Consider the following 20,949-nt stretch of genomic DNA (forward strand, 5'->3'; position numbering starts at 1 on the left):
CGTGATGCTGAGGTGGCAGCAGGTAGGGACCCAGCTACAGCTTGGATGAGCAAAAGAGAACTTTAAAAATTAGCTCCAGGTGGCATTTCCAAATTTGGAACACACTTTAGAGAACAATTCTGGGCTGTAATGCCACAGTGCTTTTAAACTCCCAGCTAAAAGCACGACTTGGGTTATTTTTATATCTTCTTTGGAAAAAAATAGTCACAGGGAGATCCTTCCACCTTGGCATGGGGAGCTGGCAGCCCTGAGGAGCATCACAGCACAGAAATACAAGTACTCACCCGTCATCAGTGTGTAGTAATTTGGGTAAGAGAGGCTGGGGAAGTCTGGGGTCATGTAATCCACCTTCACCCCCATGTTGACAATGTCCCGAAAGCCCGGCAGACCCTCCAGCTCGCTGTCATCAATGTAGTCGAAGCGAAAGCCGTCGAGCAGGAACACCAGGAGCTTGCGGTGGGCCGAGGAGGCGGCGGGAAGCGGCAGGAGGGCGGCGAGGGCAGCGGCCAGGAGGGCGGCCAGGAGGCTGCGGGTGTCCATGGCAGGCTCGGGACGTGCGGCGGGGCCGGAGCCGGCGCTGCTGTCCCCCCGCCGCTCCCTGCGCCCGCGTTAAAGCTGCAGCGCCGCGGGCGGGGGAGGTCACAGGTTAATTGCAAGCAGATGATTAACCTCGAGCTGAGGGAAGAGCTTGGTCCTTGCCAGCTGCAGGAAAAAATGCTTCGCGCCGACGGGGAACACCCAGCATAAAAGCAACTGGAGCCTCTGAGGACGCTCCGCTGCCGAGGCAGAGCGGGCACGCTGCCCGCGGGCTCCGGGCAGGAGGGGCCGCGGTGCCCGGTGCCCCCACCGCGCTGCCACCGGCACGGAGCGGAGCCCGCTCACCGCCCAGCCCAGCCCAGCTCCGCGCCGGGGCTCGCAGAGAGGGGCGGCAGCCTTTGAAACACAGCCTCACATCTCCAGCAGCGCGAACGCCAGCTTTATTCGCATCTCTCCGGCAGTGGTTTCTGATAGAACTCAGAGTGAGGTTAAGGCAAAGCATCTCCCCAGCTGGGAAGTGCAGTGTGTGTGGGTGGGTGTGCAGCATTTCGGTGGCATGGCGGTACCGCTGAGCTCCAGCTGAGCAGGCTCTCCTCTCTCTACCTGGATGCGAGTCCCTGCAAATGTCCCTGTCCTCTCGGTTCCCTCTGTGCTGCCCTGGGACTAATCCAGCTCCTGATGCACCAGCAAAAAATTCTAGCTTCAACTAGATAACAAGTAATACATTTATTTTCTGGCTGTTGATATTATTTAGATATTCAGTGCTGGATGGTGCCTAATTTCATATTTAAAATGAGGAAGTGTTCACATTTTAGTTACAGGTCACCACCAGGTGCTTCTCCTTCACAGAAACCTAACTATACCTCTAATACAATGCCAGCACCTGTTGTACACCATAACTGCACTTTACTTGCTTTACTTTCTTTCTTTTTCCAAACAAAAGAATTTCATAGCATTGATAACATTGTCTAACTGTGGGAAATGCCCTTTGCAGATGTTTCCACCTGGGGAAGGCTGCAATAGCTGGCCACCACCACAGTGTGGGCATCTGAACTTCTCCTTGCTCCTTTCAAAGCTCCCCATTGCACCTCCAGTTACCTCTTACCAAATACTGGGCTGGTGCAAGCTCAGCAAGATGGCTTTCAGCCCCATTTTCTCCAAGCACTTATTTAGCCCCTTGCAAACCCCCCTCATGTCCTGGCTTGCCGTTTGCACAATGTTGTACTGGGTGCAGATGCCCATGAGCTAAAGCTGCTGCCTGCAGGTCACTGTCCCAGGACATGGCTGGAGATGTTCTGTCCATGCCCTCCTCCCACAGGGCTTCCAGCTCAAGAAAGAAGCTGCCCTGTCAGGGAAGGGGTGCTGGGACTTTCTGTAGGAGGTAGTCATTCCAGGAAGGTGGAAGAGAATGGAGTAGGAGTGCAGCCAAGCAGAACTGCACAGGCCCTTCAGCTGCCTGTGCTTTTGTTCACCTTCTCAGTAAAATTCCTCATGCTTCCTCCCTATCAGTGGACTAAATGCACTCTTCATGGACATCTCCCTCTCTGTCATATGCTCAGCCACTTTTTTTCCCCCTTTTTTTTTTTTTTCACGTGCCTCTTTTTCCATTCCCATATTAGAGTCCAGCACTTGGAAGATACCCTCACATCAGTTAAACCTGAGGCAAGAACTTGGAGCATTTCTAAGCTCCAGCTCAGGGATCTTTAAAGCAACATGGGGACCTAGCCATTCAGGGCTTTATCCCTCTTCACATAACATTTACTTTGGAAGCCTTGCATTGCTAGCTATCATCATCTTGACAACTTTAATTCTATGTTTTGACTTTTCTTATCTTGCTTGGCTGTAGATAATTTATTTTCTCACAGTGCAGCAGCAGTTTCCTCAGCAAAAACCAACCTGGGGTCACACAGCTGTGCCACACCTTGTGTCAGAGACAGCTGAGCCTGGGGCCATCTGTAAAGCTTCCTGCCCATGAGAGGGAAACCTGGACCGTGGTCCCCTGGGATGATAAAAGGTCCTGGTCCCCAGAGCAGACATGGGTGCTGGCATGCTCTGGGCATTGAAGGAGAACACACAAATCCTGCCGTGCTGGGAAAGCCGCGAGGCTGCGTGACCCGGGCAGTCGGTCCCTGCTCGGAGAGCGTCCCAGCCTGTGCAAGGCTGCCCCTGCCCTGCCCGTGGGGACAGGGACAAGCTGCAGCTGCACGCCAGGCTGTGCACGACGTGACAGCCTGGGCAGCGCTGCGGGCAGCTGCTGGCCTCAGGGTGGCACGTGCTGCGTGTCACACCCACGGAGTCACCGCTCTTCTCAGCCTTCTCCACACTCCACGGGGTCTCAGCCAAGGGTCTGCCGCTTCATCCGCCTCCTGAGGGGAATGTGCACATCCTTCTTCTGCTGCAGAACTTGTGTTCAGAGACAGCACTTCTACTAGTGCTCACTGTGGATTTTCACTCTAGCAAAAACTTTATGTTGTGGGCTTGGAGCCACCTGTAGTGTCATGTCTTGGCCAAGCCACTGTGGTAATTTATTGTGTCCCTACTCATGTTGAATGAACTCAGAAACATGTCCAGAAATGCGAGGGAAATATTATTATGCACCTCTTGGCAGACTCACAAGGTCATTCACATTGATGTCTTGGCTTGTCCTCTAATGTGTGGCCTCTGGGCTTACCAGCAGGGCTCAGCAGCAACAGGAGCTGCTGCCCATGAAGGAAAGGGATAATGGAGGAGAGCCAGTAAAGTGTCTGAGATGGACTCTCACCTTGAAAGTATGACCAGGTTTTTTAGGTGGTTAGACCAAGAAGCCAGGCTTCCACCATGAGATGGTAGAAAATATATGACTTCTTACACATGTTAAGGCATTAAGAAATAACACCTTCCTTTCAAAAGGGTTGCTTTTATTTAACAAATAAAATGTATTTAAATTTATTTAACAAATCTTTTATTTAACAGCCCCTTAAGAGAAAGCTCTATCTGAGCTGACAGAGTGGCATGAGCGACAATTGGTGCAAGGTACCAGAGCTTGAAGTCTGCCTTAAGAATTGGAATTTACAGGTTTCCACTCAACAAATAAGAGTAAGGCCTGAGAGGGGTTAAAGGACTAGTGAGCCATGCAATCATGATGCTGTATAATACCAACTTGTGTTTTGACAGACAATCCCCCTGAAGAGTGGGACTGGAGCCAAACCGTCTCTAGCTTGGCAGAGACAGATCCTAGCAATACATTTCATTCATGCCAAGCAATGTTGACTTGCTTTGGTTCACATTCATTTGTAAGCACCCTGTCTGCACAAAGCCCCAGATGGCCGTGGAGACTCCAGCACAACAATATTTTGATACAAATGCTCTTACAAAAGCTAACAGAGCCTGAGCTGGTGTCTAGGGACAGCAGTCCTCACTAGTTAGCTGTTAGACAGGGTTTAGGAAGAAGCATGCATAAAGGAAAGAAAATCGCCCAACTCAAATTGAACATGAGGAGATACCCTATGGATCCAGAATTATCAGAGAAAAGATCCTCAAGCACTTAGATTGTTCAAGAAATCCTCTTGGCAAAAACTGTCTCCAGTATCCTTGAATATGTCCTATTTTTTTTTCCCCAGTCCTACAGAAATCACAAACATAACAATAGAAATGAAAGAAAATTCTCTGGGCTCACACCAACAGTTCAATCTGCCTTGTCAGATATACCAGCCTTCCCTCCTGGCAGTGCAGCTCTATCTGTGCTGTTAGGTCCAGGAGCACATGCAAGAACAACAGCTGCTAAAATAAATCATCATTTCCCTTTTGCTCAATGAACTAGAAAATCTAAGAGGAAAATTTGTCCTTCTTTCTCTTCTGAAAGAAAGAAAAGAAATTATAACAAGACTCATTGACAACTTGTTATTCGTTTTCAGTTCCTTCACACACAGTATTAGTTGAGCACTTTGGCCAATACAGCTTGATTTCCTCTTCTCCCCACCAAACCCAAGATAAAAAAGTCACAGGTGGCACTAGGCCCTCTGCTGGCTTCCACAGAAAACCTCTGGCAATACGTGTATCAGCTTCTGAGCTGACAGAACCTCATGACCTTATGAACCAATGACTTCTTACCTTGGTAGGAGTCATTGGCTGCAGGAGTTTAGTATCAGTTTCTTTGCTCCTGCCATGTGCCTTCTCACAAATGCTTCTGCATGGAGGTGTGCATTAGGCAAGGCATCTCTGCCCCCTCAGATCTTCCTGGATGATACTTTATGTCAAGTCGGTTGTTTCTGTGATCTTGTGGTCTGCAGTAATTTATCCATGAGGAATTCAAGACATGAGAAGTGGGTTGCTCTTGCTGTCAGTCATGTACAGATTGATGTATATGATAAAGTCACACACTTGTTAGCTACAGAGCATTTCAAAGCCAGAAACTCCAGCTTTCCTGGAGAAAATCGGGGATCTTTCACTGTTTCTTGAGACAAAGTTTTCCTCTAACCTATCTGGTATGAGACTTGCCTTACTGAAAACATTCACATGCTGAATAAGGAGTACATCAAAGTAGGACGGTGACCACCCTGATTGACAGCCAGGGGCTGTTTAATGTTCTTTGAAGTGCCTCAATTCAGGCAGTTGTAATGTTTAGAGAGCACCTCTCCAAATCTCTTACTCTGTCCTCCACTACAACAGTCACAGGTCATATCAATAACTTTTCTAGTTGACAAATATCTCTTGGAGATTAAGAAATTTAATGAATTAGTGGAAACCCCTCAATGGCTCCCAGTTTCCTTGCAAGGAGCTGCATGGGCTTGGTACATCACTGTCAGCACTGCTCTGTGAATGCTCGCTGACAATGGTGTCCTTGGGGAACAGGCTGTGCTTTCATTAAGTGTAACTAGAATGAACAAAGAGGGTGGCTTTTGGCACCATAGCACTGTTTGGGTGTGCAAGGCCTTTTGCCTGGAGACCCTGACTGCTAAAAGCATAGGTGGGACAAATTCACAGGAAGAAAATGCACCCAGGGCTGGTAAACAAAATCAGCACACGCTCCAGCCATCCTAGAACTTTATGTTCTTACAGAGGGTGAGCAGGAGTATTTAATCACCTTTCAAGTGTTTTGCTCTCTCAACCCAGCGTTGTGATCGCTCCCTACACCTCCAAGAGCACCTTCTCTTAATGGTTTCTCTTGGGCAGTAATTGCAGCTTGCTCTTGCCCACTTTGCACAGATATCTGAGCTGCTGCAGGGGACATTCATAGCTGAAAAGAGAAGAAAAGGGCTGGGGGACCAGCAGCAGGAGGGATGTGTCTCCAACAGGACTCAACCCAGCCAGTACTGCCTGATGTCATCCCCCTATAGCAGCCAGGTGCTGCCCAGCAGGAGAGGCTGCACCTCTGCACACCTGAGGTGGGAAGGAGAGGATGCAAATATCACTTCAAATAAGCTCCTGAAAGAGACCCCTAAGGAAAAGCATATTTCATATAGCTAGTGTAGGCTGGAAGAACAATTTTGACCTGAACCCTGCAGAGCCACAGAGGGTTATGAATTACTTCCTAGTGGTTGTGAAGGCAATTAAGAAAAATAAACAGTTCACCAGTGGGATTAAATTCACTACACAGGGAACCTCTGTCGCTGAAAGATGTGTAGGAGCTCAGGTCAAAAATCCCTGGGAAGCCTGCACCAGCCAATGGCTGCATGTGACACGAGACCACCTCCTCCCCCAGCCCATGATGTGGTAGCCTGAGCACAGGACTGTCCAGCTCAAGAGGAGGGTGTCATTTTCTTGGACTGAAACTAGTCTTCCACCCTTCCAAAGAATTTGAGTTTTGCTTGGATATCAACCCATCTGCACCACCACTATTTCCCCAACATTTATAACTCACATCTCTGCAACATTACTACTTCATTAGCCCAAGACTGTGCTTGTCTGAATATCAGTGTTCTGTAACACAGGAGTTTTTATCTCATTGAAAAAACCTTGTGCAATGCATTTCTCTGTTGAAATCAGAGAAGCTTGCCAGACAGCAAAACCAGACAGTCACTCCTAAGCACCTGGATACTTTATATTCTACTTCCTCTATGCTGTGTGGTCATTTCTCATATGGTGGGGGACTGTGGTGAAGGTTACTGCTGTTTTAGAAATTGGTGTCAACATGTAATGGTGTGAGTGGGGATGACAACTTGACAAGCTATGCAGGTTAATCAAGATTTTTTAGTTTATTTAGTATAAAAATACAAAACTATAATCAGCCAAATAAAATAGGTGTTATTAATCCTGCTGTGCTGTGACACTAACATGTTCCTCAGCACTTGAGCTCAACACATCCATTCATATACCAGTGGCTCCTCCAAGAAAACAACAGGGTATTCTGCACATCCATCAGTGCCTTGCACAGCAGTTCCTGCAGTTTATGCTCTTGCTGGAGCATCTGCCTTAAAAGATGAAAGTATGAGATTAAAGTCCAACATCTTGCACAATCTTACAGCCATCTAGTGCTAGTCAAATGTAGACCTATTCAGCAAAGTATTTGGGTTTCAGATTTTCCCATTAAATGAGGGGTAATTTGAGAGGTTAAAATATCTGGAAAGTAAGTATTCCAGTGCCTACTTTCCAAGAACAAAAAAATATTCTATGTTTGACCTTTCTGCTAGATTTCTACATGGAGCACAAAGAGACTTAAAACATTGGCTTGAACTTAGTATACCTACAAAGTAAACTATCCAGGTCTAGCACAAAATGTCATTTTAAAGCTCAAAAATATTTGGCATTTGGCATCCTTTATAGCCCAGAGGTTACAGGGAGTTCAGCTTTAACTTTTGACATTAGTGCTTAAGAACTGAGGGAGTTGGGCTTGCATCATGAGCTCACAAAGAAACAGGCTTTTATTCTGACAGTAGTTATTTATGTTAACCTGAGAATATTTATAATTGGGTGCCAAAGGCTGGCCTCTGACAGGCTGCCTGCAGCAAGCATGCCCTGTGCTGCAGAGAGTTTGCTGCCACAGTTGCCCTTACTTTTTTGGTGTGCCACTGCAAAATGTCCATTTTGGCTTTCCTATTTTTGATCTCGTCAGTCCTGGCTGTTCACTGCTGTATCTTATCCACTAGTAAGGCTGTGCTGGAGGTTGAAATCCTCACCTGGAGGACACAAATTAAAGTCTCAATTTTGCCCATTGTTCAGGAACTGCGAGTGTCTGGTTCTCATCTTGCTGACTGCTGAGTCACCCCTGGGGAGTTTGCTCCCACAGAGAAGAGACAGCTGTTTTTGCAACCCAATCACTGCTCTGTGTAAAGAAATATCCTCATGATATCTGTTTCCCAGATATTATATGAATATTTGGGTGTTTCTCCATCAACAAGCTACAACTTCTCAAGCAAAGCCCTATCTGCATCAGATTTCCTTACAGGTGAAGTCCCATCCCTGTCTAAGCACTGTGGATGACGTCCTTCCCTATAGGAAAGCATGGTCATATCTGGACATCAGGATCAGCATTACTTTCTCTCACCAGCTGTGTGCTCAGGTTGGGAAATCCTAACATATTAATTATGGCTGGAGCTGGTTTCAGGGATGGCAGGAATCTTTTATCTGAGGACAGGAGCTAGAACAGCCCTCAGTCCTGGGGTATCTGATCTGATTTTTCCATCTGAGTACTCAGAGGTCTCTGTCTGAGACAAATTCCCTTGATTTCTGTCCTAATTATGTCTTACTGCAAGTCAAAGCAGACTTCAGCAGGATTTCAGTGGGATCTGGATGTTGCAGATGGGATGTTTAGTCTGCTCTGAATTCACGATGCCACATCTGCATCCTATTTCTGTTACCTTGACTTTGTGGCTTTGTATTGCTGCTCTTCTCCACAGTACTGAGATTCATAATCACATCTTCAATTCCAGTATTGAAGGCAGTCTGTCACTGACATTCTTCTGCTCTCTGTCAAGTCCCTTATCACAGACTTCAGTGGAATCATACCTTTCTTTTCCCTGAAATATTCCCCCAGTGTGGAGGCTCCTATTTAGTGCTATGTAAAAATGCTTTTATCTTTGTATGAACATCCTGAAGTCAGTATGTTTTCAATCAATATCACCATTTCTAGAAAGCAACAGTTCATGCTGCCAGGAGAATCTGAAAACCTGGAGAGACCCCCCCTTTCCTTTTCTTCTTTCATAAATGACTCTGGACTCCAGAGGCCATCTCCTGCCTGTGGAGAGACCTCCCTGCCTCCAGCCAAGGGGATCCTGCTTGTCCTGCTGTTTTATACATCCTCTGGCACAGCTTTTCCTCTAGATAAGCCCATCTGGGCACTGGCAAACAAGCAAAGAGGAGCATGTGTGAAGCACTTCTGTACCTACACACTGTTGCCCCTTTTGTGACTGGCCACTGCACTGGGCTGCTCTTGAGTGCTCCCTTCAGCTGGAATGACTCAGAGAAGATAAAGCTGTAGTTTTGTTGTTTTCTTAGAGAAGAAGCTAAACAAAGCTCTGATTACCTGGAGTGAAGAGAAATAAACAGCAGGAAGGCTTACTTCCTCTTGGGCAACCATCATCTCAGGGGATCCCACGAGTCACAGTCCTTTGCATTCTTTCTGAGAGGTGCTTTTCTTCTGGTGGCCCTCCAACATCAGCTGCCTGATCCATCACCTGTTCAGGGAGCAAGGAAGGTTGTCATGAAGCCAAACCATTTCAGGCTCTTGTTTCCCCATACTGTTCCCTGTAGCTATAACTGGGGCTGACACAGAGCAGGGAGGAGTGGAAAGTGGAAGGCACCACACTGACCACTGACAGAGAAGCAGGTGAAAATGCACCCTTTCCCTGGCTCAGGATAACCAGTAAAAATGATTCTTTGTCATCCTTCCTTTTTTATCACCAGAAAAAATAGCACACAAGAACGAGACACAGATTTTGACAAATTGATGTGCTCTCACTGCCACTTTAAGTAGGCAACACAGAAAGCCATGGCAAAGTAGTGCATGTTCCCAAAGTTCATTTTCACCTTGCTTCCAGGGAACCCTGTGCTGTGCCTGTGAGTGCTGGAGGCCACAACTGTTTCCTCTGATATATTGTGTCAGAAATAGTCAGTCCCCCCTCCCCACCATGCTTTTTGAGTGAAAATCTATTTGAAAAAATGGCTTCTTTTTAGGCACAGGTCAGGGCTGACCAGCACTGTGGCACTGGGTTCTGAGCTGCACCCTGCCAGGCATGTCCCTGGCCCCCTCCCATGCAGAGGAGTGGAAAAGCATGGCTGAGGCCACACAGGCAGAGCAGAGGCAGCTGGGCCCTGAGGTGGAAAGCACGGGCAGTTCCTCCAGCACCAGCCCACTGGAGCAGCTTGATGCCAACCAGGCTCTTTGCTCAGTCTGTTTTAATAGCACGTGGCTCATATTTTCTGTGTTTTTCCTCCTGACATTATGCTGATGTGTTAATCCACAGCGTGGCAGCAAAAAACGTCTGAGATTTCCTGCAGTGCTGTCAGCTCCTGGAACTGGACACCCTGTAATAACCTCCAGGGCCAGTGGCCCTCTGCCTCCCATTCCCAATAAGGACTTATTTTCCTTGGCATGGCCAACACATGCAAAACCTCATTCTGAGGTTTTTTTTGAAAGAGAAAATAGGTGGCCAAGTGCTTAGTTCTTTCAAGGAAGTTTGGAAACGATGGAGAGCAACCATGTGAGCACTGAGTGTGGCTGTCCAGCTTCCAGCACAGAGCCGTAAATCATCTCCTGAATGGCTGTCACAAGCACACCAGATCACAACAAAGAAGCCATTTTTCTTTCATCAGGACTGCTTGGTCAGGATACAACACCACTGCTAATGCATTTAGGAGGTGCAAGAAACATTTGAAATGGATATATTTTTTCCAATAAATAAAGTTAAGAGCTTGTTTGCTCTGCTTGTTTGGAATTTGACTTATTTTGTTATACTTCCCCACAGCTGCAGTTTCCTCCACAAGCTGGAAATGGTTGCACCAGAGGCAGCAGAGTCTCAGGAAAAACAGGAATATTTCCAGTACTGCAGGCAGGGATTTAAGGGAGCATCTCAAACTGTTTCTACCCTGGCTGGACTGGAAGAAGTATTGAGGTCCCCACACCTGGGTGTGAAGCCCAAATCCAGGACATGGTCCTTTGCTGTGGAAGCACAGCCTGTGCCAACATGCTGTCCATGCTTTGTGCACAGTGCTGGGAGTTATCCACTCCCTTTCCTGGGGGAAAGAATCAGTGTCACTGTGGCTGACACCACCTAGAGTGTCTCTGATGTGGTTTCCCCTCATCTGGGTGCTGGCAGCTCACGCTGCCCCTTGCCAGTCCTTGTGCCATTCCCCAGCACTTCCTTGTGCCCAGCATCTCCAGCATCCCTCATGGCTCTGGTAGGCTGGGAAGGTGATTTCCAATTTCTGTTCTCCTTTGGGAACTAGTATTGCACAGGGGTCAGGCACATCCCCTGGGAGTGCTGTGGGGTACCATCCCCTGCTCATTCAGTCCTCACCAGCACAGCACTGCTGCCATGGTGGAATACACCACAGGAATCACTTACAAGAGGTAGATTGGACTTTCTAAACATGAATTACAAGCATGTTATTTTAAAATGTGTGACATGAGCATCTATCAGCAAGACACTGGATGAATAGTAATGAAAGATACATTGCATGAGCCATTAAATGTTTTCCTGCTGATGACACTTGAAGCACACCTGAAACCAAAGAAACGGAAAGGTAAATGCTGCTCATACCCCCGTGTGAGATATTTTCCTTAGAAAACTCTCTGTGGGTGGCACAGCATTGTTGCCACCAGCCAAAAGGCGAGACTCAAAAGTGCCCTGGAAGCAAGTCAGCACTTCCAAGCAGCCAAAACACTGGACTGAGCAACGTCATCTGTGGGATACTGAACAGAGAAGCTTGGAAATCTCTTCTGAAGAAAAGAGAAGCATCAGTCTCTGAACCAAGTTTCATGCTGGATAGCCCATAGGCAGAAACTCATGATTACTCATCCAAAGTCATTGTTTTTTATGTGGTGCTTGTGCAGCTGCTAGTATGTCTTTCCTCAAAACAAGAGCATTACATGGCTTTATGAAATGTGAAACCACTAATGCTTTACAGCACTCACTCTAAAAGAATACATTGTAAAAGGGAAGTGAGTTTTGTCTTCTTTTGAGCCAACACATCAGATTTAATAATTGAGGTGTGGTCTCAAAACAGGCCCTTCTGCTGTGATTTGCCAAGGCAGAAGCAGTGTTTGCCCAAGTGGGTACCTCCAGCAGCAGCTGGCTCAGGAATAAAGCTTCTGGAAGAAAACTCTTATTTTTCAAGTGCTATGATGGCCTTGGTATAATAGAAGAAGGTTATGAAACCCCAGCCTTTGCTACCACCCTTGATGTATCTTGTTTGTGCTATGTCAGACCATTTTCTCCATCCAAACCCCTTAGCACAGTGCTGAGCCAGGAGGAAACCTGCCACTAAAGGATGCCTTCAGTAACTGCAGGGGTTGGTGATAGGCTTGTTCCACCCCAGAGGTTTATTTTCAGTGGCTGTTTCTACATGCCAAGATCAACTCTCTGCTATTTTGGTTTTGTGCTGGGGAGGCAGATTGCAAGTGGAGTGATGGCAGCAGTGTGGCCATGAAGATAAAGAGAGAGTCTGTATGAAATACAAACAATAGCCATAAATGCATATATGCATATATTTCACAAAGTAAAATATGCTATAACTAAAACAATATGAGGGATTATTTTGTCCTTAAATGGGCCAGAGTTTAATATAAAGTATCCCTGTGTACATTCTGAAGTTCAAGTGTGTATACAGAGCAAACAGTTTATGGTTCCACAAGATTCCCTGCACTATCTGAACTTAAGTATTAATTCCCTGGTTGTCCGAAATGGGATATCTGATGGGAAACCTGACAAGAAAGACTACATATTTAAAGGTTAAACAGCAACAGGAAACTTCCTGGGGAAACTTCAATGGCAGGATGCCTGCTCTGTCAGGATGATAAGATCTGCTCCCTGACTCCATCTGACCCTTTTAGCAGAGACAGCTCCTGCACAAACACTACAGACTTTGACCAACAGCACCTAGGGACCCTCTTGCACAAGAATCCATCCCAGCTTTCTGGAGAAAGTAGAGCACAAACACCTTTTCCTCTCCCTTCATATATTTATAAGCCTGAAGTCTGTTTCTGAAGCTTCAGATAAAATGCCTGTTACAACTTTTTTTTTTTCCCTGACTGTCCCATGTGGAAAGGTCAGCACAGATCTAAGTCAAAAATAGAAAAACACAGGTGAAAGGTGACAGAGACTGATAACTGTCCAGTCAGTGAACAACTGGAAGACCCCCGACCCCAAAATAACCACTGGAACAGGTACATAGACTGCAAGGGTATAAAAGCCCAGGGACTCCTTCGTTTGTGGTTCCTCCCTGCAGCCACCAGACTGAGGTGCTCCTATTGCTGTACCAGGAAATTTAGGGTAGAGAAATTTCCTTAACAATATTTACTTCCACTTCTGAGCATTCTGTGATTATTGATTCTGTTATTATTTTTCGGTCTTTAATGGAGCAAAGATACTCGCGGGCTTATGGGTCAGGTCTCTAACCAGATTAAAAGTACTAATCCAAATGTCAAAACCAGCAATCACTTGTTTTTAAAATTTTAAAAGTTTAATCGTAATAAAATGGTTATAAAAATAGTAATATAATTAGACTAATAATAATTTGGACAGTTTGGATTAGGACAATATGAGACAAAAGAAACAAAGAGTTACAGTTGTCCAGGTACCCTTTTCTAGGCAAAATAAGCCCGAAAAAGGACACACGTTAGCAGAGGGTTAACCCTTAAAAACAACAGCATGTTGCATAGTCATACACCTCATACATGATGCATAAATTCCATTCAAACACAGAACTCTCTCTGGCCAGTGTCAACTTCTTTCTCTTAATCCTAACGGCATCTTCAGGGCTGGTTGAGGCGGGAAGAAGTTCGTTTCTTCTGATAAGAGAGCAATCAATTATTTTTCTCTGAAAGATTTAGGTGTCCTGTGGCTGCTATCTTACATAGCATAGTTTCTATTTTAACATTATGTCATGATCTAAAACTATATTTAACACATTACTTAAGAAAACTAATACAGCATAACTTTCTGACATAACACATATAATATTCATTCTAATATTTGCCAAAAGCCAATCCTAAAATACGCATTTTTCACAAAAAGAAAACTCCGTTCTTCCTTTCAGATCACGTTGGGAGGGAAGGCGCTCTCCATGCCGACACTAGATGTCAGCCCACACACGCGAGAGCTTCTGCCCAGAGCCGAAAATGCCTTCCTGCAGCTGCACGGAGGGGTGCCGGGCATCTTTCACCCTGCACGGAGGGGAGCCTGGGCATCTTTCACCCTGCTCGGAGGGGCTGCTGGGGCATCCTTCACCCTGCACGGAGGGGTGCCCGAGCATCCTTCACCCTGCACGGAGGGGAGCCCCAGGCATCCTTCACCCTGCACGGAGGGGTGCCTGGGCATCCTTCACCCTGCACGGAGGGCTGCTGGGGCATCCTTCACCCTGCACGGAGGGGTGCCGGGCATCCTTCATCCTGCACGGAGGGGCTGCTGGGGCATCCTTCACCCTGCACGGAGGGGTGCCGCGCATCCTTCACCCTGCACGGAGGGGTGCCTGGGCATCCTTCACCCTGCACGGAGGGGAGCCCGGGCATCCTTCACCCTGCACGGAGGGGCTGCTGGGGCATCCTTCACCCTGCACGGAGGGGAGCGTGAGCATCCTTCACCCTGCACGGAGGGGAGCCTGGGCATCCTTCACCCTGCACGGAGGGGAGCCTGGGCATCCTTCACCCTGCACGGAGGGGTGCCTGAGCATCCTTCACCCTGCACGGAGGGGCTGCTGGGGCATCCTTCACCCTGCACGGAGGGGCTGCTGGGGCATCCTTCACCCTGCACGGAGGGGAGCCTGGGCATCCTTCACCCTGCACGGAGGGGCTGCAGCGCTGCCGCGGCAATGAGGGGGAAAGGAAGGGTGCGCTCCGTGTACAAAGCCCCTTTTTAAATCAACATGCATTTTAAGGGGTGAAAACTTTCCCCCGAAGTTCCTGCCCTTGTCCCAGGCGTGCCAGAAGGCGGCTAACACCTGCTGGGGGCCGTGGCCCGCTCCGTCCCCGCTCCCGAGCCCGCAGGCCGAGGCTGTCCTGCAGGATCTGCCCACCAGGGAAGGCTGACAGCGGGCAGCTCCCGTGGGCATCGAGAGGGAAAGCAGCTGCCGCTGCTGCCTTGGAGGAACCCCGAGCTGTGGGCTCTCCTGGGCGCAGGCTGGGATGGGGCACCTTGGGTTTCACAGTGGCAGGGAAACAGCACTCACCAGGGTACTTTTTGCAAGTAATTTAAAGCTCCATTTTTCTCCTCACAGCATTGTTGTCCCAGACTGTTTAGCTCACAGACACCAGTTACCAAGGTTAGTGTTGATTGAAAACGCTGAGAGAAAAACAGAAATTACCCAGCGAAAACGTAGCATTTCCTCATATTTCCACTCCAGAGACACAAGCAATTTCCCCTTCCCTTGTTTAGAAAACAGCCTTCCTTCTCCATTTCCCTCTCATTCTCCCAGCCTCACTGTCTGGCAAGGCCTACAGGCTACAGAGGGGAGATGCCCTTGTGGAATCCAGGGATTAAAGGCTGGCAGTCAATAGCCGCTCCTTCACCTCTGCTCCTGCTTTTTCACCCTCTGTTTTGGGTTTTTTTATATTTTAATGTGTGAGAGTTTCCCTGCCCAGTGCCTGTCTTCCCTTCTGTCCTGTTATGCAGTGAGAGGCGTTCAGGAATCACCCAGGCAAACCCCAGCACAGTTACAGCCCCACAGGGTGCAGTGTACTTCCCATAGGCTTCTTTGGGACACCCCTGCCCTGGCAAGGGCTCGTCACAGGGATGGAGTTTCTGCATCTGAACTGGCTGGCACAGGAAGGGCTCAGCCATCCCTGCCCCCAGGCCTCCTGCTTCCTTGGTGAATTTGCCCCTCACGGAGACAAACGTAGAGAGACCTTCAAGCTCTTGCACTTCTAAAAACACCTCTTCTCTCAATGAAGGGATTTTCAGCAAAGCAAATGCAAACAACTCTGGGTCAAAAGAACAAGTATTGAAGCTGCTCCAGCCTGGTATCCTGCAGTAGGTAGCCTGCTCTGTTGGCTTAGCTGCTCGGTAAGGTGTGTTTCATTGTCTGAACCACTTCCTTAAAGAACAACTGGATGAGTGATGGATACAATTTGTTCTTGATTATTGCTGGGAGCAAGGAAGAACACAGTAGCACAAACAACAACATGCAGTGGTTTGAGCAGTGACTCTTCAGCTGCTGGTCCTTGGGTCAGCTGTGGCAAGGCTGAATTGCAGCCAGCCAGTGTGGAAAAGCACGTGTGACACCAGGCAGAGGGGGTGCTTGGATTTCATTGGCTTGACATCATGCCTTTCCATGGTTTGATTTTTTTATTTTGCATTTCCTTTACAAAGCTCTGCTTCTGGCCTGGATCCTGGCAACACTTCATTACACAACAACAGTTGCCATGGCCACTGAGGTGGAGGCAGCAAACAGCGCTGCTGCAGTGCTGGCAGGGGCTGCTGCAGCTTCCCGGGCACACGGACTCCTGGTGCATGGGAAGGTGGGTGCGTGGGTGTGCAGGTGCATGAATGCACTGCTGCATGAGTGCATGGGGGCGGGAGTGCATGGGTGCAAGGGCAGGCATCCCACTGGGGGCACAGCACCCGTCTGGTCACCTACAGGCATGAGCATCCTACAAAGGGCCACCAGCTGGAGCAAGCCCTGCAGCACAGAAAAGGTCTGATGTGAATGGGCTGAAATATTTTGCATGGGCTCACTATGGGCATCTGCAGCTTCATGCCTGCTTTAGAAATTAGGATGAGTGCTGGAAAGGGAGGGGGTGGAGCTGCAAGGATGCTCGACACACTGCAGCTCTCTGTGCATGTGCAAGTCATGAAGGTGATAAAACACAAGTAGGCACTCCAAGAGGTGGGCTACTCTGAAGAGGCACCCCTCCTGTTGGTCCTCTCTCCTGCTGTGCACAGGGCTTGTGAAGGAGTGGGAGAAATCACCTGAAATTGTTGGGGCTCACTGCTCTGTTGATGCACTGCAGGTAATGCGGCCAAAGAGGAAAGCAGTGCCCAGCAGCTGCTGGTCAGGAGCTGTAAGGAGCAGGTGAAACTGTGTACAGTCCATACTGGAGCTGACAGCCCTCAAAAGAGGGGTTCTGGTGTGGGGCACCAGATCAAAGTGTTTGCTTTTATTACCTCACCTCCAAACAGACTTATTGAAGACCCCCACAGAGAAGCTGCTGCTGGAGGTTACTCACAGCAAGCTGGGGTAGCTGTGGAAATTGCCAACCACGTTTCCTCTTCATCTCTGCACTACTGGAGATATTGGGGCAGGAACAATGGCAGCAGACTTGCACTAGCCACCCAAGGTCACCCTCGTTTCTTGGCGTGCTTTTCTAGCCTGGAAGAAGTGAGGATTTAGACCCACCATGCAGGGGGCTGCCCGTGGAGGGGAGGCTGCACTGCCTGTCTTGCTGCTGCCCCTGTTGTAGCTGAGACGCAAGAAAAAGGACTGGTAACGTAAATGCAGTGAGACCAGCTAGAGTTAATTTTGCAGAGCTCTTTGTTACTCATGGCACATTCATTTTGTTTATATTGTGTTATATAAAACTAAATAGTTCCTCTCTCTAGTGGTTTTGTCGTCTCTAAAGAGCTCTAGCACATTTCTCATCCCATTTTACATTTGTTTGCTTGTTTCTCAAGCCAGTTCTTCCAGTGTCTCCTAAATCATGTCTACTGTTGTTTGAATCCCTTCCAGTTCCTTGCCATCTGCTCAGTGCCAAAATGAACAAAATATTCATGGTTCACAGCAATATTCACTATGACACAGAAAAGGGAGCCTTGTGCATCGGAATTTCTGTGCCTCCCCGGTCAAACAGCACAAATATTAGTGCCTTTGTGACTATAGTGACTGTACCTTTTTGTGCTTTTAACTTACAAGTACATAGGATTTCCTTCGGTTAGATTTTAAATCCTCCCCTCCCCTTCCCCTCCCCCTTCCCCTCCCCTTCCCCTTCCTTCCCACCCATTCTTCTTCCGGAATCCAGGAGTTGCACTTGTTTTGAGTTAAGAACTCACAAAGGCAAAGCTTTAGGCCTTAGCTCATTGCTTGTTATACCATTCCTAATCTCTGCAGCCTGATCCCTTACTTGGGCAGGTACTGTGCTCTGCAGTCTCTTAAATGTAACACTTTTTCATGGCTTCAGCCATACAGTGCCCTGAAATCTGTCTCTGACCTCTGTGGTTCAGAATTCCATGTGGACCTTTCAGTTGTTCTGGAGTCAGATGGGGTCCTGGTTTGTTACATTTCATATTTATTTTGCTGTCAGAGTCCCAAGAAAAGCTGTGCCCCTTATAAAATCCTGAGCAAGCCACTCTTTTGACTTGTCTTCAATCACATTTTGTTCTTCTCAGATGTTCTTAACATAATGTTCATGAAAATCAACCTAGCTGATCTTGCCATTCACCATTAATTCCTGGACATTGTGAAAACAAATTTTTATTTTAATCCAAGAGTGAGAATTCTGCCCAGGCTTTCTGCCTAATCACATGTCCCATTGTGTTGTGAGAAACCTGCTTCAGAGCAAGACAGCCTGCTGGCGGGCTCCTGGTCACCACAGCACCTTTTCTGGGAGCATGAAACACAAGCCTTCAGATGTCACTGCTCTTACTTCAGTCAGCTAGGTCATATTCTCAGCTGTAGATGAAGCTCCTCAGCCACACCAACCTTCACAATGCAGTGTCAGCTTTTGGCACACTTTGTGGCAGGGAAAGGCTGACCCATCAGAGACAGCAGCTTGGAGCAGCATCCCTTCAAGACACACTGAGCAAAAGCTCCAGATTTTGCTTTTCTGGTAGTCTTGGGTTTCATAGCTGGTGCAGGACCAGGCAGAATTCTCTGTAAATGCTACTGTTAGCTGTGTCTAATTTATTTCACAGCAAATAAAAGTGCACATGATAGTTATCCATTCTCCCAGAAAGTAATGGAGATTCTTAAGCCTTTCCTTCACTTAGCCAAGACTTTTCCCCTCTGCTGCTTTAAGTGTGACATTTTTCTCTGAGGTAGGTGACTTTACAGCTCTGTTGGCTAACCTTGGTAAAAACCTTTTCCCAGAAGTTTGATGATGATTCACTGGCATTATCCAGAGCACAGATTCCCCTATTTAAGCAACTCACACAATTTCTGTCAGCAGCATGTCTCAACACCAAAAATTGCCAAGTGATGACAAGCCCGAGAAGGGCTGGTGTTGGCAGAGCAGTTTTTCCTGTCATGTTGAGGTTACAGATATTTTAGTGTGTCTGTTCTAGATGCACAGCTGTAGATCCCTTCAGGAAGCACCTTTTCTCCCCACTAAGATCATATCAGAAAGAAGTATCAATCAGAATACAGTGAAAAGATTAAAGCTGTTGAAAGAAGCCTCAAGTGAACATCTGTGATTGTATTCAGGTCCTGCAGTCTTCTGCTCCTGTTTCCTCCTGTCTTCAGCTCTGCAAGTGAAAGCGAGGTTCAGTGCAAGCATTAGACACTTTGTTCCACATATAGCTTCACATGTAGGTGGGGAAAGGGCCAAGGCTGAATTTGTTCTCTTCTAGTCTCTATAAACAACCTGAACATCTTGCAGCTGCCAGACCACAGACTGTAACATCTCATAAACCATCTGCAAACCTTTATGTGATATGGAAGATAGAAAGAACAGGCAGTGTCTGTGAGTTGTTCTCATTAAAACATCCAATTCAAGTCAGTGTGATGCAAAGTTCAGTTTTTCCAAAGTGTGTGCTGGTTTTGGTGCATGCCAGTGGGTCATGGGGTAGTCTCACACTCGCATGGCAAAACAAGTACTCTCTGATAACCTTCCCATGGGAACATGCATTGCAAGAATGATCCTAACACTCTCAGCCTGCTAGGGAGAAGTAAGACAACCTTGGGCTATGGGACAGTAACTTGGTTTCTGCAAAAGTCTGAGCAGCACATCCTGAAAACAGAAATGGCAAAAATGCTTTGGTGGAGAGGGGGATGGAAATGCCCCACCTTAGGGCAGCCATACCTGATTCTTCCTCTCAGCTCGTCTGAGGACTCCTGTAGAGGAGTTGTTGCTGCTGGGGCTGTCTCTGCTCATCAGTGTCATGTTCATTTCTGTATACTCTGGTCCAGGCTGTGGCACACCTACTTTGCATCTAAAAGTATTTTGTCAAAGAGCTTGAAGTAGTGCAGATCCCAGTGTTTCTTCTTCCCTCTACCCTTTTGTTAGAGATAAATTTCAGTTCAAGAATATAAATATTCCGTTTGTGAATATAAATTTCACAAACAACAGCAGCAGCTTCACTGGCACCCTTCAAAGTATTTGCAGAAACTAGCTAGAAAAAGTTGCCCAGTTCATGTTGTACTGAGCAAAGCTCTTGCCTCCATGACCATCATAGCCAGGCTCAGACACACGCCAAGGGGTGGGAAGCTTGGGCTGGCACCAAGAAACCTATTTTTAAACTGTCTCTGCTGCATAACGTAATATGAGATTAAACTGCATGGTGGTTACTCCCTAATTGCTTAGAGTGATGCCACAGGAGGCCACAGGGGTGGGACTGGGGTGTTCTGCCACCCCTGCATCCCCCCACTGCCTCCCAAGGGCTGTGGGAGCTCCAGCGCCTCGGAGCTTTCCTTTGTTAGAACTGTGTTAGCACTCTGTTAGAACACAGTGCTAACAGTCAGACTTGCAGGCCCTGCCCAAGAGCAGGTTTTTCACTTTCTCAGGCATGCAGTGACTTTTCAGCAAGGTTTTCTGCATGGCTTGTACTTTCTAAGAAAGGAGCTGAAGCGGAGCCTAAGAGTCAAGCAGCAGCTCTGCTTACTTGCCCCGGTCAGCAGGCACTATGTACATGCCCAGAAAACATCCCTGCAGATCAGATAGAGATGTAAAACTCCATCAAACCACTTGAGAGAGGGAGTGAGAGGCTTTTTACATGAACCACTTGGATGAGATCTCTTTTAAACTTAGCTGAAATGAAAGGAGGGTGGGGAGTTTTTTTATTGCTACTAGAAGCATTTTTCAGTCTGCCCTAAAAATGACGTGAAACTCCAACCTCAAAGTAGTTTATTTACAGTCTTGGGTTTAAGAAATCTCTGTGTGAGGGGGAGAGGTTATTCCTCAGCCAGCAGGCAGAACTGGAGCTGGGGGATGGCTGATGGTTCTGGCTCCTTAGGTATAATTGGGTGGGATTGCTGTTGGTAACTAGAGCCAAGAGTAAATATTTGGGTGAGGGAGCTATAACTAGGCATGCCATCTAACCAATCATAAGCTGGGTCTGGACATCAGAAAATAAGAGATTTGGTGTCTATATTCCCATGAATGCCAGGGGGATATAACTGCTTTTTAAAATG

General features: G+C 47.4%; 1 protein-coding gene across 1 annotated transcript in view; it reads right to left on the reverse strand.

The window, feature by feature from the left end:
• Positions 1-1,019, reverse strand: part of ENPP6 (ectonucleotide pyrophosphatase/phosphodiesterase 6) — a 31,904-nt gene extending 30,885 nt beyond the window's left edge. Inside the window, exon 1 of the mRNA XM_064417855.1 lies at positions 285-1,019. Within this exon, the coding sequence (XP_064273925.1) occupies positions 285-540 (256 nt within the window). The 5' untranslated portion in view covers positions 541-1,019. The remainder of the gene's footprint in view (positions 1-284) is intronic.
• Positions 1,020-20,949: the final 19,930 nt, after the last annotated feature.

Source organism: Passer domesticus, chromosome 4 (genome assembly GCF_036417665.1).
Source record: "Passer domesticus isolate bPasDom1 chromosome 4, bPasDom1.hap1, whole genome shotgun sequence".
NCBI lineage: Eukaryota > Metazoa > Chordata > Aves > Passeriformes > Passeridae > Passer > Passer domesticus.